General features: G+C 41.5%; 1 protein-coding gene across 1 annotated transcript in view; it reads right to left on the reverse strand.

Moving 5' to 3' along the window:
- Positions 1 to 9826, reverse strand: part of ptpn11b (protein tyrosine phosphatase non-receptor type 11b) — a 133105-nt gene extending 123279 nt beyond the window's left edge. Inside the window, exon 1 of the mRNA XM_041206346.1 lies at positions 9685 to 9826. Coding sequence (XP_041062280.1) covers positions 9685 to 9698 — 14 coding nt within the window. The 5' untranslated portion in view covers positions 9699 to 9826. The remainder of the gene's footprint in view (positions 1 to 9684) is intronic.
- Between the last annotated feature and the right edge of the window lie 8018 nt (positions 9827 to 17844).

Raw genomic sequence — 17844 nt, forward strand, 5'->3', positions numbered from 1 at the left:
ATTAGACTGCTTCTGCAAGTGCTGTGTTTTCAAAATGTGATGGTCACTCAGTCATCAAGTCTGTTTCGGTATTCAATTAGATCTTAGCTGATTTGTATCACAATTCCATTTACCTCCTTTGGTTCCATTTCCTGGCATAGTAATAGCTAACAAATCTAAAAATTTGAGTTTTGAAATTTTCAATCTAAATAGTCTTACCAGCTTTTTGGGTTGAGAATTTCAGATTTCCACTACTCCTTGTATAAAGAGGTACCTGCTGACATAGGCCTTGAGGTGGTCTAGCTCTAATTTTAAGGTTATGCCCCCTTATTCTGGACTCTCCAACTAGAGGAAATAGTTTCACTCTACCCTATCAAATCCTTTAATCATCTTAAACACATCAATTATATCACCCCTTAATCTTCTATGCTCAAGAGAATTTAAGCTTAGTCAATTCAACCTGCTCCCATAAATTAACTCGTCGATATCCTTCAAGTTAATGTGATGCAGCCCCACCAAAGCCAATATATCCTTCCTAAGGTCCCCAGAACCAAACACAGCATTCCAGATTTTTTTTTTTTTAAAATTCATTCACAGGATGTGAGCTTCACTGGCTGGGCCAGCATTTCTTGCCCATCCCTAGTTGCCCTTGAGAAGGTGGTGATGAGCTGCCTTCTTGAATCACTGCCGCCCGTGTGGTGTAGGTACACCCACAGTGCTGTTACAGAGGGTGTTCCAGGATTTTGACCCAGCAGTGAAGAAATTGTGATATATTTCCAAGTTAGGATGGCGAGTTACTTGGAGGGGAACCTCCAGGTGGTGGTGTTCCCTGCTGCCCTTGTCCTTCTAGGTGGTTGTGGGTTTGGAAGGTGCTGTCCAAGAAGCCTTGGTGAACTTCTGCAGTGCATCTTGTAGATGCTACACACTGCTGCTACTGTGTGGTGGTGAAGGGAGTGAATGTTTGTGGATGTGGTGGTTATCAAGTGGGCTGCTTTGTCCTGGAAGGTGTCAAGTTTCTTGAGTGTTGTGGGAGCTGCACTCATCCAGGCAAGTGTGGAGTATTCCTTCACACTCCTGACTTGTGCCGTGTAGATGGTGGACAGGCTTTGGGGAGTCAGGAGAAGAGTTACTCGTCACACAATTCCTACTCTTGTACTGATCTGCTTTTGTAGCCACAGTATTTATATGGCTAGCCCAGTTCAGTTTCTGGTTAATGGTAACCTCCAGGATGTTGATAGTGGGGGATTCAGTGTCAGTAATTCCACTGAACATCAAGGGGCGATGGTTGGATTCTCTCTTGTTGAAAATGGTCATTGCCTGACACTTGTGTGGTACAAATGTTACTTGCCAATTGTCAGCCCCAGCCTGGATATTGTCCAGGTCTTGCTGCATTTGGACATGGACTGCTTCAGTATCTGAGAGGTTGTGAATGGTGCTGAACATTGTTCAATCATCAGTGAACATCCCCACTTCTGACCTTATGATGGAAAGAAGGTAATTGATGAAGCAGCTGAAGATGGTTGGGCCTAGGACACTACCCAGAGGAACTCCTACAGTGATGTCCTGGAACTGAGATGACTGACCTCCAACAACCACAATCATCTTTCTTTGTGCCAGGTGTGACTCCAACCAGCGGAGAGTTTTCCCCTGATTCCTATTGACTCCGTTCTTGTTAGGGCTCCTTGATGCCACACTCAGTCAAATGTTGCCTTGATGTCATGGGCAGTCACTTTCACGTCACCTCAGGAATTCAGCTATTCTGTCTGTGTTTGAACCAAGGCTGCAATGAGATCAGGAGCTGAGTGTCTCTGGGCATCAGTGAGCAGGTCATTGCTAAGTAAGTGCTGCTTGATAGCACTGTTGACGGCCCCTTCCATTACTTACTGATGATGGAGAATAGACTGACGGGGCAGTAATTGGTCAGGTTGGATTTGGCTTGCTTTTTACATACGGAACATACCTGGGCAATTTTCCACATAGCCGGATAGATGCCAGTATTGTAGCTGCACTGGAACAGCTTGGCTAAGGGCGCAGCAAGTTCTGGAGCACAAGTCTTCAGTACTATTGCTGGAATATCGTCAGGGCCCATTGCTTTTGCAGTATCCAGTGCCTTCAGTCGTTTCTTGATATCACGTGGAATGAATCGAATTGGCCGAAGACTGGCATCTGTGATGCTGGGGACCTTCGGAGAAGGCTGAGATGTACCATCCATTTGGCACTTCTGACTGAAGATTGTTGCAAATGCTTCAGCCTTATCTTTTGCACTGCAATGCTGGGCTTCTCCATCATTGAGGATGGGGATATTTGTGGTCTAAACAGAACTTTATATAACATTATCATAATTCACTCGCATTTAGTAAGTGGACCCCTAAGTCTCTCTAGTCCTCCACAGTTCCTAGCTTACCACTGGTTACAACTTGCCAAGTGTAATATATGCCCATTACAAATGCTCACTGTCTCCTATTTCTGAACCAATTCCCTACCTACATCAATAGGTTTCCTCCAATTCCATGCACTTTCATTTTTGCTAACGCAGATAGAGTACCTCAAATCTGGCTACTCAAAAGCCAGTGGTGTCTGAAAACTGGACACTTTTTTTCCTGCACTCCAGCAAACCTCGCCGCCACCCAACTCAGCTTGGAGAAGGTCAGGGAGTTGCTGAGTACTGATTGGCTTTGTGTGAGTGACATTCCCTGTGGACCTTGACCCCACCCAACCCAGTGCAGATATGCAGAAATGGATGAACTCCACCAGGAAGATCAAAAGACTGTTGTAGAATCCAATAAGATAGAATATTTTATGCCTATTCTTGCTACAGTACAGGACACCTGTATTGAGTTTTGATGCTATTAAGGCCACCAAATAGAAGCCCACAAAATTCAAACTTTGCATTTGACTCCTAAAAGTCTTTAAGTTTCTTGGGCATTGGTCACCTTTTTGCAGTTGTGCCAAATCAATTCAGAGAGCTTTATTAAAGAGTACTACATAATCTTGCAAGAATAAAAAAAATCAGTTTTCAGTTACAACTACAGCGTTTTTTTTAAACATAATTTCAGTTTGATTGATCCTTTCTCATTTTAAACACCATGCACTCATGTAGGGAAGTGGGGAGGCATGTAAGAATTAGTACATCTAATGCATGAGAAGTGAATTAATATCAGCAGCGACTTGGCCATTAACCTAACATGCTTTGTAATCATATCAGTTGGTTTTCCTGCATCCCTTATTCACTGGAATAAGGCGTCCAATTTGAATGAAGGCATTCCCATTCTTTTTCCAAAAAATCGTCAAGTTCCAAAATCCGGCACAGGCTGAGTACCAAGGTTGCCAGATTTAAGGTATTGTAGTCTCTTGTGCAGAAACCTATCCAACATCTTCTGGAAGTCCTAAATACTTGCACATTCTATATGAATGAGGCTGAATTTTGAACTAGCTCACTACTTGGTTTAATATTAGTCTTGAAGAAGCAAATAAGTAAAAAAGTATCAAATAATATTGCAAGACGAACTGAAGAGACAAAAGCAACTGGGCATGTAAATATCCAAATGATTTAAGAAAGGAACTAGCAAAAAAAATCACTGTTTTTAATCCCCTAAGCCCTGCCAAAGTCACTACAATGTACAGGAAATTGGCTTAGAGTTAGTTTCATATGCTTTGATTTCCCCTCACTGTTGAAAGCCAACTCTTTACATTACTAAACATTTGTTGACACAGAGGCACAAAACAATGACAATCCTTAAGAATATTTCTAAAATAACACTGCTGAGCACCCCTTCAGTAGTTAAAATTAGGGGTTCCATTTCTCTGGACTTATTTTTGTGCACAACAGCTCGAAATTCTGTTTGTCACTGAACATGTTAAAGAAATGAAAAAAATTATCCTGAGCTCCCTCAAACCTAAAATCCCTAAAGATCTTCAGAATTCAGTTAAAGTAGCCAACTTTGGGTCTTGCATAAAACTTAATGCTAGCCTGAAAAAAATTTCAGTCTTGTAATATGTAAACATCTGTTCCAAGGTTGTTGTTGCCAGTAAATTCACTGGAACAAGGAGGATTAACAGAAGATCTGACAGAGATGTTCTGAATGACGAGGGATTTTGATAAGGCAAACAGGGAAATAACTAAAGGGTATAGCCTGGATATTTGGCTACAGGTCAACTGAATTACACAGAAGTTATAAAATGGAAACAGGCCATTTGGCTCAACTATTCCATGTTGGTATTTTCCCTCGATGAACAGTAGCCCTGATTCTATGTGCTGTGCTATGTGCCTCGTTTTAGATCCCTCAGTGGAAAGAATATTAAATTCCTTTAATACATCACCCCATAATTTCCTAACAAAACTACCCAATTTTAAAAAATATCTGTCATTGTGTTTTTTTTCCTCATACCATGCAGAATCCAAATTAATATGTGCAGTACTTGCCTGTGTGGGTAACTCACCTTTTGACTCCCCAAAGCCTGCCCACCATCTACAAGACAAGTCAGGAGTCTGATGGAACACTCACCACCTGCCTGAGTGACTGCAATGTCAACAACACAAGAAGCTCCACACCATCCAGGACAAAGCAGCCTGCTTGATTGGCACCCCATCCACCGCAATAAACATTCACTCCCTCCACCAACAACACAGTGGCAGCAGTGTGTACCAGCTACATGATGCACTGCCAAGGCTCTTTCTACAGCATCTTTGAAACCTGTGACCTCTACCGACTAGGAGGACAAGGGTGGCAGATGCATGGGAATACCAGCACCTCCAAGTTCCCCTCCAAGTCACTCACCATCTTGACTTGGAACTATAGTGCGTTCCTTCACTGTCACTGGGTCAGAATCCTGAAACTCACTTCCTAACAGTGCTGTGGGTCTTCCTAAAACACATGGGCTGCAGCAGTTCAAGGCAACAGCACACAACCACCTTTTCAAGAGCAGTTAATGACTGGCAATAAATGCTGGCCTACCGATGGTGCCCACATCCCACAAACAAATTTTAAAAAGTGTTAACTGCATACCAGTACTCAATTCTAATTTTAAATCTTGTCTTCAACTACCTGCTGTAGTCTGCAGCCTGCCTCAGCAGCGACACTGCTCCTGGTGGCGTTTCTAAGCTGCTGGTCCTCTAATTGGGCTGGCAGTTCGTAGGGACGGCCCACCATCCTTAATAGGCTAGCAACAGCCACTTAATTAGCTGCTGCCCATAAAACTCAGGGGGAAGTCATACCAGGTGATATGCATTTCTTCCCGACGTTGGGATCTCTGCACAAATGGTAAAATTCTGGCCGTAGGGTCAATTCCACATGTACATGGACAAAATCAAGCTTCACCACTCTACCACATCGCTCAACCCATCCACTACTCCAGTGTCATCAGACTGCTTGACTGACATCTGGTTCTGAAAGGGCCACAGTTTTCTCCAGTTAAACACTGGGAATCCCAAAGCCATCTTTCTCCCTTGCTACAAATGTCATACTCTTACCATCAATTCCATTCCCCTTAAGCCCCAGCCACTATTTCAGGGTGAAATAAACTGTCTGCAAACTCCTATATGACCCAAGATGTGCTTCCAACCCCATATCCTCTCCATCATAAATATGGCCTAACTCTAACACTTAACATCACCCAATACCATATTTGCCTTAGGCCATCTGGTGCTGAAAGTTTCTTCCATGTCTTTTTTCATTTCCAGATTCAACTACAGGACCCACCGCCTATTGCATTCACATTTATCAGGGGAAGCCTCCTATACCAGGTAGTGTCTAGCAGTAATAAAAACAGAAAATGTTGGAAAAACTCAGCAGGTCTGGCAGCATGTTTAGAGAGAGAAACAGAGTTAACGTTTCAGCTCTGCAGAGTCATACAGACTCGAAACGTTAACTTTGTTCTCTCTCCATAGATGCTGCCAGACCTGCTGAGTTTTTCCAGCATTTTCTGTTTTTATTTCAGATTTCCAGCATCTGCAGTATTTTGCTTTTATCTTAATGTTTAGCAGTACCCGAAAGTCAGTTACAAAGGCTTATAACACCAGCTATTTTGGGTAGTGCAATAGATTCTTTAATAAATTTGCACCTTGTTAGTCCCCTGTGTTTACCCAATTATATACGACAAGCATTATTAAGAAGCACATCTTTAACTACTGCATTTGTGCCCTTTGTCGTTGTAATTGGATTCCAGCTAAGAATGAAAAGAGTTCAAACAAGGCTTTCATTCAGTAAAGATATCAAAATTGTGAACAGTGAAGGGGCAGAGAGGAACACCACCTAAACAGGCTAGGTTTGCCTTGCTGGAGAGCCATAACATCCTCACATATTCCTCTAGTTAAAATGACAGTCACGTCTTGGAAGCATCATCAGAGCCTGATCTGCATATGTAAAGGACACTGCTGGTGGGTGTCCTTCTCATCTGTTCAGAAGAAAAGGCTAAGTTTTTGTAGTCTACAAAAACAGTGGCAAATGGAAGTAGGTAAGGCACATGAGCAATTTTAACCCTACTGCCCACCCAGTTTCTGCCATGTGGGCAGGGTTAAAAATCAACTCTACAGAATCTCTTTGCAAAAGGCATGAATCAATGAAAAAACTTGCATTTACATAGCACTGTTCAGGCTTGGAGTCAGTAGTGAAGAGGGGGAGGGTACAAGAGCTGTTGGAGGGGTGGATGGGAATGGGAACACCACTACCTGGAAGTTCATCTCCAAGTAACTCACCATCCTGACTTGGAAATATATCACCATTCCTTCACTGTCACTAGGTCAAAATCCTGGAACTCCCTCCCTAACAGCACTGTGGGTGTACCTACACCACATGGACTGCAGCGGTTCAAGAAGGCACCTTCTCAAGGGCAACTAGGGATGGGCAATAAATGCTGGTCCAGCCAGCGAAGCCCACATCCTGTGAATGAATTAAAAAGATCGTTAGCAAAGGACCTGGTAAAGTTTATTCACTAGATTTGAAGATCTCAGAGGAGCAGAAAGTTGACTGGTGGCAAGCAGAAGTTGATCCTGAGGTCCAATTATTTATCAACATTGCAAAAAATGGCATGGGCTTCACTGTTCAAAGCTCCTTTGCTGTGTAAGGACGTTATTCCCTCTCCTACAAGGGTCTTGTTCTTTGTCAGGATTCTCAAATACATGGATTGCTACACAATAAGATCACCATAGATGCTCCCTGGATAATAATCAATAATGTGCAGCATTATATTTCTGTGGTCAGAAACCAGTTAAACATTTATGGAATGGTATTCCTTTGTGTTTGTACATGCACTCCATTTGGTGTGTGGCAACATGAGTTCCAACTATGATGCATTGGACACCTGGAAAACCAGCCAGTAACAAAGTCTGAGCCTTCTCCAGCTATTGTCACTTTTCCATTGGGAAAGTTGTCAAGGTGTTTTCCCTGTCAAACATGTCAGTGACTTGCTTTATACAGTTACAGTCGACTGCCTTCTACAGTAGATGCGCCTAGCAATGACCTCAAAAGATCATGTTGCATAGAAGTTTAATGCCATTGTGAACGTCACAGTTTTGTGAAGATCTGTCCAATTCCTTGAGATTGTAAGTCAGCCCACAGTAGACATCATAGCTTGGTCACTGCATCTACCTCACTGCCTAAACAATGAATGCTATTCTACTCTGAGAAACCCAGGTACAAGTGGATGGTCCAGTAAGAGGAGTGGAAATATTGTATGTTGTCTAACTGGATCTGTAGATTTTATTCCCTCATGAAAGATATTTGGATTCTTTTTATTGTCTTCATCATTTCAATCTTCCTAAAGAAATGTTCATCTTTCTCTCCATCATTATTTCCAAATTTCAAAAATATGAAAAAAAAATTATAACTTAAGGCTGGCATCAGGCACTGATCAAAGTGCTTGAGGGTATTGTGGAGAGACATGATTGTAGTCTTTGCATTCGGTTAGAAAAGTACATGAGTAACTGTAACACCTGTCTGGGCTTCTCGGTCCACCTGTAACCAGTCAGTCATGGCTCAGGTGGGATTTATTTATCTGAAATACTTCCTGGCAAGACAACAACCTCTCATATTAGTTCATTTCACATTAAAGTGGTTCATAATTATATAAATTTGTAATTTGTTAAAACACTTTGCTGAAAACTAAAGATGTTATCTTATTTAATGTGACAGTGTTATTTAATGCTATTACTGACCAGATATTAGAATTGCACTAATTCTAAACAATGTGAAGATGTTGCAGATAAGACACAACTTTATGCCAGAGTTTATATTTCCTTGGTAAACCCCCCTTATCATTCAATGTTACCAATAGATCATCTCCAATTAAGTTGTCAGCTAAATAAGTGGGACTTACAACTTAAAAGATTGTTGGTTAATTGCTGCACAAACAAAAATTACATAAAAAGAACCATTTAAATTCCGATTGTGCTTTCTGAATGAGGATATCAAGGTTTCAAACTAGCATTTGCAGTAGTTTACCATTTAAAACGTTATCATGTTTCATTTACTGGACTTGTTATTGAATTGTAACTATTTTTGACGTTATTATATTAATTTTTTTAAAAGTAGCAAACAGAAATAAATAGTAAAACTTGGTATAAAAGTCACACCTTCAGGTATATTTTTATTTTCCCAAAACAGACTAGTGATTTATAAAATCACTCATTTGTAGGTACAAACTAAACAGGAATAAACACAAACATGAATCCTACATCAAACTTTACAACAGGCTAATACCATCTGGAGTATAGTGTCTTCCCCATTCAATATGTGCTTTGCGCCAGTGATCTGATAAAGCTACCATCTCAACAGTTCTTGTATTTTATGTTACAGTATAAAAAACAGTGATAGCAACAGAATTCTATTTGCAAAATGGACCTACAATGAACAGTGAAAGGTGATTTTAAAAAGTGCTGTAATTGGATTTTACCCAAAACTCTGCATATTATATTACAATTCTATGCAACTGAATAAAAGTTAGGTCTCTTAGCTATTCGCAAAGAGACGTCTGAGCAAAGAGTCCTCCAAAATATGTTTCCAAAATCCTAAATGTGATCATTTGTGTGGCTTTAATAGGAGAAGCTCATATAGTGATGCCTAGCTTTACGAACAAAAAAAAGCCTTAGTGCCTTTTGAATTTGCGCTTACAGTAAAAAAAAAGCAAATAATTAAATGCTTTAATGCCGCTGTCAGTATCCACCGTGCAGCCTCAAGTTTAAAAAAAATCCATCATATATAATTGAGAGTTTGACACGATTGTAAGCTGCATTTTTACCATTATTGCGATGCTCTGTCATTTATCTTCAATTAAAAACGCAAGAAAGCCACTGCCGAGGCGTTGAAAGCCAAACATTTTCTTAAACAAATCCGTCAAAAAGGAGCGCAGGAGTTCCGATTAAATCTTAGACCAAAAACTTCATGAGACAAGTGCAACCGGACACACTGGGAGCTCGGGACTGAATAAATCCACCCAGATCCACAGTAAATAAAACAAACCAAATCATGTCTCTTATATTTTTATATATATATATATATATATATAAAACATATCTCATTAACCCAAGGGCCTGCAAGATTGTACCGGGCTAGAGTTGCAACCTATTCCAGTCCCATGGATTGTGACACAGCTCCCAAATCATCAGCTAGCATTTTAAGTGGGGAGGGTGGGGGGGGGGAGACAAAACATACGGTTGGGAATCCTATCCAGAGTGTGACATGCGGTTAAGAAAGTTGTGCTATGTCTTACCTCCGGGATGTCATGGTTGTTGAGAGGAGTTGGATGGTGAAAAGCAAGTGGCACTTGCCGGCTGCCTGACCTGTGAGTGACTGAGTGAGCGAGGGACGGCGGCTCCCGGCTTAAAAGAGTGCGCGAGCAACTGAACCGGCTCGTGATTGACAGCACCCCCCCCCCCCCCGCCCCCCCACCCCACCGTGCGCGAGGGCGGGCAGGCGGGCGAGAGAGCGAGCGGGCCACTTGACAGGATCCGCCCACCGTGCGCCAGCTGCCGCACGACCAACCGACGGCGAGTGTTCCCGCCTGATTGACAGTCAGCCTCCCCAACCGTTGAGGAGCCACCGACTGTTACCTCCTCCTCCCCCCCGCCCCCCTACGCCAGCAAGATTGATTGACAGCTTCACCCACCCCCACCCCCCCCCCCGGCGCCGCTGCCTTGCGGGTGGACCAACTGACAATTACTCACCGTCCCCTCACTCACCCCGCTCCCTGCGTGTGCACGATTGATTGACAGCTGTTCCCCCCACCCCGCCCCCAACACCCTCAACCCCACCCCTCCCCCAACGTATGCTCCATTCGCTAACTGACACACACCCCTGGCCTGACCCCGCCCTCGCGTGAAGCACCGGCCCCGCCCCCCTCCCTTCAGCAGCTACATCCCTGGGGTGGGCAGCGGCGAGCTTCAGTCCCCGCCCTCCTCCTGTCAGTCAAATCCTCTCCCCGCCCCTCCCGCAGGTCAGGGCTTGTGATCATTGAGTGAAGGGTTCGATCCCAGCGGCTGCTATTCCCGGCTTCCTCACAGCAAAAAGCAAATCACATAAAGGAATCAGGATCCAGAGCTCAAGGAGCATGGATCTTAATACTGGAATATAGTAACGACAGTCCCACATTTCCTTGCACCATGAGATATTTAAGTGCGTTATATGTGAAATAAGTGCAATTTATTTTGCGAAGTGACACCACCAGAACCTGATCTGAGGCAGAATCCTATCTGAAAGTTTAAGTTTCTCTTTCCAGTGACATGATGCTCATTTCCAGCATTTTCACTCCTGAACTAAGAGCGACTTCGCCACCAGCTTAGTGCAAGTCAGAAAGACATCAAGCAGCTGGGCGTTCCTTCAATATACTGGATGGAATAGTTTTATTGGGCTGAATGGCCTCCCTAATCATATTTGTCTTCTGACGAACCAGTGCCAGTTGCATAGCCAGCCACCTCCCTTGCCAATAACCACCCCATGTCATTCTGGAGAATTGCTTTGATACAAATATTGTTTACAGCAGAGCAGATGCTGAAACGTATATGACCTAGGACAAACATATGAGCACAACATAACTAAGTAAATCAAACCAAGTTCCCCACCAAAGTCGTATCCTAATAATCATCGCATAGACCCATATTCCGACAGCTAAATGTCAACTGATTAAGCCAACAGCACCATAATGACTTACTATCTTTGTGTATTCTGAGTGACTTAGGGAGCTGCTTCTCACTATACAATAAAAAAAACCACCATACCAGCCCTATTCATAAAATTTATTCTTGAATGAGTTACAGAGGTCTCCTTTATAAGTGGAATAAATGTAGTTTAAAACATTTTGCATGCAGCTTTCTTTTTGTACTAGGCTCACAAAGTGCAAAGAGGTTGTTTTTTTCCTTAATCCTGACTAAAAATAGGCAAACATGAAATTTAGATTTATCTGAAAAGTTGAAAGGAGCACGCTGGCTGCCAAAATATGCCATCATGCATCTGCATGATTCACCATCTTCAGGAAAGGGAGAGAAAGGGAGAAAATGGGGAAGTACACTCTAATTTCTTTTTACTTGGGAAATTCCTTTACAGCATAATTTATTGGAGTAGAATATTTGGCAGAGTCTTCAAACCAAAGCATTCACGTGTTGCCAAGGTTTAGCTTGCTTTCAGACTGAACTAATAATGAAAATAAGGCTGCTTTAAACCAAAATATTGTGAGGTTGAGTATTGAAATAGCCCAAGCTTGTATGATCATTGTTGTATGAGATTATGCCCATAACTTAATGTCAGTGAAAGAATCATAGAATCATATAATAATACAGCATAGAAGCAGGACATTTGGCCCATCATGCTGGTGTCAGCTCTTCAGTAGTGCTACCAAATTAGTCCCACTCCCCTGCTTGTTTCCCATAGCCTTTCAAGTGTTTATTCAAATCCCTTTTGAAAGTTACTAATCAACCTGCTTCCACCAACTTTCAACAGTGCATTCCAGATTACAAAACTTGCTATGTTAAAACAAAAGTTTCCTTAATTCACCTCTGGTTCTTTTGCCAATTACCTTAAACCTGTGTCCACTGATTTTTGACTCTTTTGCCACTGGAAACAGTTTCTCCTCACTTATTCTATCTAAAACATTTATGATTTTGAGCACCTCTACCAAATTTCCTCTTAACATTTCTCTGGCCCATGAAGAACAACCCCAGCTTCTCCAGTCTTGTCACATAACATAAGTCCCTCTTCTCTGCTACCATTCTGGTAACTCTCCTCTGCACTTTTCTAAGGCATTAACATCCTTCCTAAAATAAGATGCCAGGGATTGGATACAATACTCCAGCTGAGGCTTAACCAGATGTATAAAGCTTTACATAACTTCCTTGCTTTTGTAATCTATGCCTCTATTAATAAAGCCAAGGAGCCCATATGTTTTTTTTAACAGCCTTCTCAAATCATGCTACCACCTTCAAAGATGTGCATATAGGTCTCTCAGTTCCTGAATCCCCTTTAAAAATTGTACCATTTAAATTATATTCTCTTCTCATTCTTCCTACCAAAATACATCACTTCACGTCTCTCTGTATTAAATTTAATTGACCAATTTCTTCCCATTTCATCCAGAGATCCAGGCTAACACTCTGGGGACAAAATAGCAGTCTCCATTCAGGTTTACAGTTTTGGAAAAAGGCATGAATGGGATATTAAGCAATAAATGTAGGTGCTATGGTAGCACAGTGATTATGTCGCTGTCATCTAGAAATCTGGCCTAATGATCCAGTGACAAGTGTTCAAATCTCACTATGGGTAACTGAGGAAATTGAATTTGGCTAATTAATTTAGTACATTCCAGACCTACATTAATGTGATTGACTCTTTACTGCCCTCTGGAATGGCCTAGCAAGCCACTCAGCGGTATTCAAGGAGTACATTCACCATCACCTTCTCAAGGGCAGCTAGGGATGGGCAATGAATGCTTGCCGTAACAGCAATGCCCACATCCTTGAAATGAATAAAGAAGAAGCATCCCTCTTTTGGGTCATTCAACCACTAAGCTTACAGAGAGGCTGGCAAAATATTTCACACCCTGCTGAGAAGGGGGTAGCAAGATTTTTTACAGTGGACTCTTTGGAAGGAGTTTGTGAACTTTACATATGTAAGTGTTTCCAAAAATGCATAAAAGTACAAACAAACATGTTTCTAAATTTATAACATGGAAAATACGATATTCACTGCGTACTTGCAAATTTCTATATTATAAAGTATCATATTTGTGATTACTTTTTTATGACATACAGGAAGTGACAAATATTCTTTAGCACTGCAAACATCTAAGTTCATCCCGTATTTCTCAGCGGCATAATTTTCCACCTCTAGAGCAGTCAAAGTCATCAGAGAATTCAGGGCCTCCAATCACAACTAAAGCATCAGAAGACGCTATCAAGATCAACGGGAATGCAGTACCCATCATCGGCACCAACAACAAGGAGAGTGAACAGTGGGGAACCAGCCAGACCAGCATTGAAATAGTCAAATCTATCAAGGTATCAAAAGCAAGGCTGAGGTTTTCAAGCAGTGAATGAGCTGAGTGAGGCAGGTGTAGAAACCAGCAATATCAAGAGGTGAGAGTAGGCGGTTGGTCATGGAAAGGTGTACCCCATCATACTGAGATTACTGCAAGCGTAATCCACATCATCTTCACCCAAATAGTAGCACTTTGCAGTGCCTTGGGACATGGGGAAAGCAGAAAGCAGATTCAACTGAATTTATTGGAGTCTAAAGATGATAAAAGCCAAAGCACAGGAAGATGGCATATTGGGCTGAATTTTCCCAGCCCCGTGATGACGGCCTTGGAGGTGGGGATGGGAGGGGCCAGGAAAATAGGAAAGAAATTAGTGGAAGCTTTCCATGGGCGGTTGGGGACCCAGATCAGCTGCCTGTATGGACCACGAGAACTGGCAGCCAATTAAGTTGATTAAGGAGTCAATTAGGCCCAATTTTGCCTGTGCAGCCCCCACATCGCTGCCTTCGGAATCAAAATGGCCTCCTTGCGGCAGGCTAGAAGAGGCCATTGAAGACATTCCATGTCCCAAAAAGCCATAGCCAGGAAAGGCCGCACTTACAGCCTAAACAATCCACCCTGATGATTTCTCCTCCGATCTGAGGGGCCTGACAGTTTTTCCCCCCAGAACTTTTAATATAATTGCACGCCTCCATGTTGAGGCAACCTCACAGTCCCCAACCTCCCTCATATGCTCCAGTTGCGTTGCTGAGGCTCCAGAGCTGCCAGCCCTCTGATTGGAGTTTGGATGCCATCTTAGGGAGTATTGTACTGTCGGGCATGCTACCAGTAAGTGAGGGCTCAGGACTCCCACCGGAGTCCCAAAACATGTGAAAAAGTCAGACCCCTTTCTACCAAACTTCAGTGAAAGAATCTTGAGGTTGAGTGTGGAACTAAGTATCGGAGATGTAGTAAACCATGCAAAATTTGCATTTCACCTTGACTAAATGAAGATGAACTGAGAACAACATTGGGAGGGCTTTGGAGTATGGAGCAAATCTTGACAAGTGTAAAGCCTAATAAGAAATTCACAATTATTGTTAAATAGTTAAATACACATAAATCAAGAGCAATACAAGGACAAAAAATTTCTCAATCATAATTTTATCAATTAACACAAAAATTTTAGCACCATAGTGGTCAGGAGTGAAGTTACAGTTGTGATTCTCCATGTGATATTCTCCATTTGATTTTCCCACTTGATATTATTATCACGGGAAGGCAGTTATTCAAGGCTAGTTGCTTCTCCATGGAAAGAAAACATTTGCTGCCTATATACACTGTAGAAATTGGCTGATGAGAAGCATATGCAGAGATTTAGATGGGGTTCACACTCAAACCATATTAAACTATCCTGATTTAGTCTTATTGTGGAAGACAGAACACTGTATTTCCCTCCTCACAATGTTTATGCAAATAACAAAATAACGATTATAAAATCCATTCACAGTTAGCAAGGTGTGCTAATTTTATTTCTTAGACCATGGCATCCTTTTCGTCTCTCAAAATTGTACAATTGTGCATATGTTGGGGACAGAATTTAATTTGGTAATTGATTCTGCTGAACTGGGAAAGCTTGTAACTTTGTCACTCATGAATTATGCAGCCTTTTCGTTGTCTGTAACACACTCAACATGAGTTATCTGTTAGTCTGTATGAAATGTGACACAACTTTGTTTTGTTGTTAGCTTGCTAGTTTTACATTATCGCTCACAGATGTGTGGTTCCAAGTATATTGATTTTCAATAGAAGTGCAGAGAGTGATGCAAGTCATTCACCAAGTTTGCTTTGATACAATACAGATATAGAGGCATTGAGGAAATGTAACAAATGTTTACAGATTTGCACCAAGCAAGGTGCGCAGATGCTTACCAGTATCCTCATTTTCAAGCTCATTTCAACGTTTGATGACAGCTCATTTAAGGATACAATCTGATGATATATATTAAAAATACATTCACATTTCACCTGACAGTTTGGGGAAACTTTTCAACAGCAAAATAAATCACAATATTATTTCTGGCCTAATGACATGTTACATAGGCAGGAAACACTCTTCACCATGACATCTTGGCAAAACAAAGGATGGGAAACAGTTATTGTTTCATTCCAACACATTCTGAGGAACAACACTTCGGAGAACACTCAAGGGAGTGGCACAGCTAGGGTTGGAATGGTACTGATAAGCCATTTTCATGGTTTATGCCATTTGACCCTCACCTTGTGTTGCTGTATTGGAAAACATCCCAGACTCTATATTACCCTTTTTATCTGTAGCATTTGTACATTCTCAACTAGGAATAGGACTTCTATTATTTTATTCTTGAAGAAATTCAATTTAAAGTATTCAGTGATGCCATTTTTTAAATATTCATTCATGGAATGTGGGCTTCCCAGGCTGGGCCAGCATTTATTGCCCATCTCTAGTTGCCCTTGAGAAGGTGACAATGAGCTGCCTTCTTGAATCGCTGCAGCCCATGTGGTGTAGTACACCCACAGTGCTGTTAGGGAGGCAGTTCCAGGATTTTGATCTGGTGACAGTGAAGGAACGGCGATATATTTCCAAGTCAGCCCTGTCTATCACTTGCTGCTTATGTTGTTTGGCACACAAGTAGTCCTGTGTTAAAGCTTCACCAGGTTGACACCTCATTTTTAGGTATGCCTATTGCTGCTCCTGGCATGCCCTCCTGAACTCTTCATTGAACCAGGGTTGATTCCCTGGCTTGATAGTAATGGTAGAGTGGGGGATATGCGGGTCCTTTTGAGGTTACAGATTGTGCTCGAGTACAGTTTCTAAGTGTGAGATGATAGCAGATGGAACTTGATGCTTATTTCTTGTTTCTCTAAGTGTCAGAGATCGGCTTATCATGGATTTCAATATCGCAAAGGGAAGATAAAGTGCAGAATTTCTTTTATTCAAAATATATGCATGCATATGTTTCTATATTAATGTTTATGTACACTTGGAAATATAGCCTTGAAATTACTGATGGCGATATTGGCAGAACAATTCTTAACATGTTCACATAATGTTCCACTGTCATTATTTTCACGGAGGGATGAATCTATTTTAAATAAATGGCTTAACATGCCCACTTCACTCATGCAAATTAAGTGCCCTGCACAGAGCAACTCTGTTAGGGTTGGTGTTGGAAGGCATTGCAGGGCACGGTCCCAGCATAACTGGCAGGATCCCGACCTGGTGAATTTCAGGCCCAGACCATTTCCGGGTTAAGTAAATATGCATTCCAGCATTATCAGTAGCAAATAGAGGCATGCAGAGATTGAAGCTGTTCAGGGAACTATGGACCAACTTGTATTATTTTCTCAATAAGAGGAGAATAAGTCTCCCTCTGGCAGTCAGCATAATGACAGCTCTCAAGTTCCATGTTATGAGTAGCTCCCAGGCGCCAAGTGGAGGCACCCGAGGGTAAGGACTATTCAACCACAAAGCAATAAAAGAGGTGACTTTTCCATTGTTTCACCATGCCTTTGTCACTATTTTAAAGCAGACATTAATCCATTTTAAAGAAATGATTAAGTGCCCTCCTCAAAAATAAAAGGTCTAATGCGATTATTAAATGTAGACAGAGGAACCTCCATGTTAAGCATTTATCCATTGCCTCCAACAGCGATTTCTGGGCTTACTTGCACATGTGCACTATTATTTTGCATATTTTTTATTTGTAATGTGCGATGTTAATATACACTCAATTATTTAATTTTTAAAAGTAATATTTCACTTAAAATATACTGTTACTGGAAAGATCATTGTCATATTAACTGATGCAGAGTAGTATGCTTCAATTTATATTTACATCTGTAAGCCTTTGGTTGCATGGAACATGTTCCAGAACTTAGGCAAACTGTTGTACCTTAATAACAATTTCCCTTCCTCTCACTGAGGTAACAACACATTGCAGATAACTCATTCCACAATATACATTTCTCCTAAAGCCACAGCATGACTAAACTCTAACCATAAGGGATTATCTTACATCCACCTATACAGCTTTAGTTTCTCTTTAAGCATTTTCTACGTTACAGATCCATTCATTCTGAATTTCTTGTTGAAATGTTGAGAAATTGGGGATGCAAATAACATTTTTTTTCTGTTTATAGATCCTAATTTAAATTTGAATAACACACTACCTCATACACCATGCCACATAATCTGTTATGAACCTTGTTAAAAATTAATCAAATTTTGGTATTTATAGCCAAGTGCCAATGAACTTGAACACTGTGCTATTGTTCAAGGGGGGAAAATGGGCTCAATTAAGTTACAAAGGCTGAGTGTCTGGAGAAAAAATATGACTCAAGCATCTTTGTCTCTCAGCTGCAAAAATCAATTTGTATCTGCTGTAT

This window comes from Carcharodon carcharias, chromosome 15 (genome assembly GCF_017639515.1).
Source record: "Carcharodon carcharias isolate sCarCar2 chromosome 15, sCarCar2.pri, whole genome shotgun sequence".
Lineage (NCBI taxonomy): Eukaryota > Metazoa > Chordata > Chondrichthyes > Lamniformes > Lamnidae > Carcharodon > Carcharodon carcharias.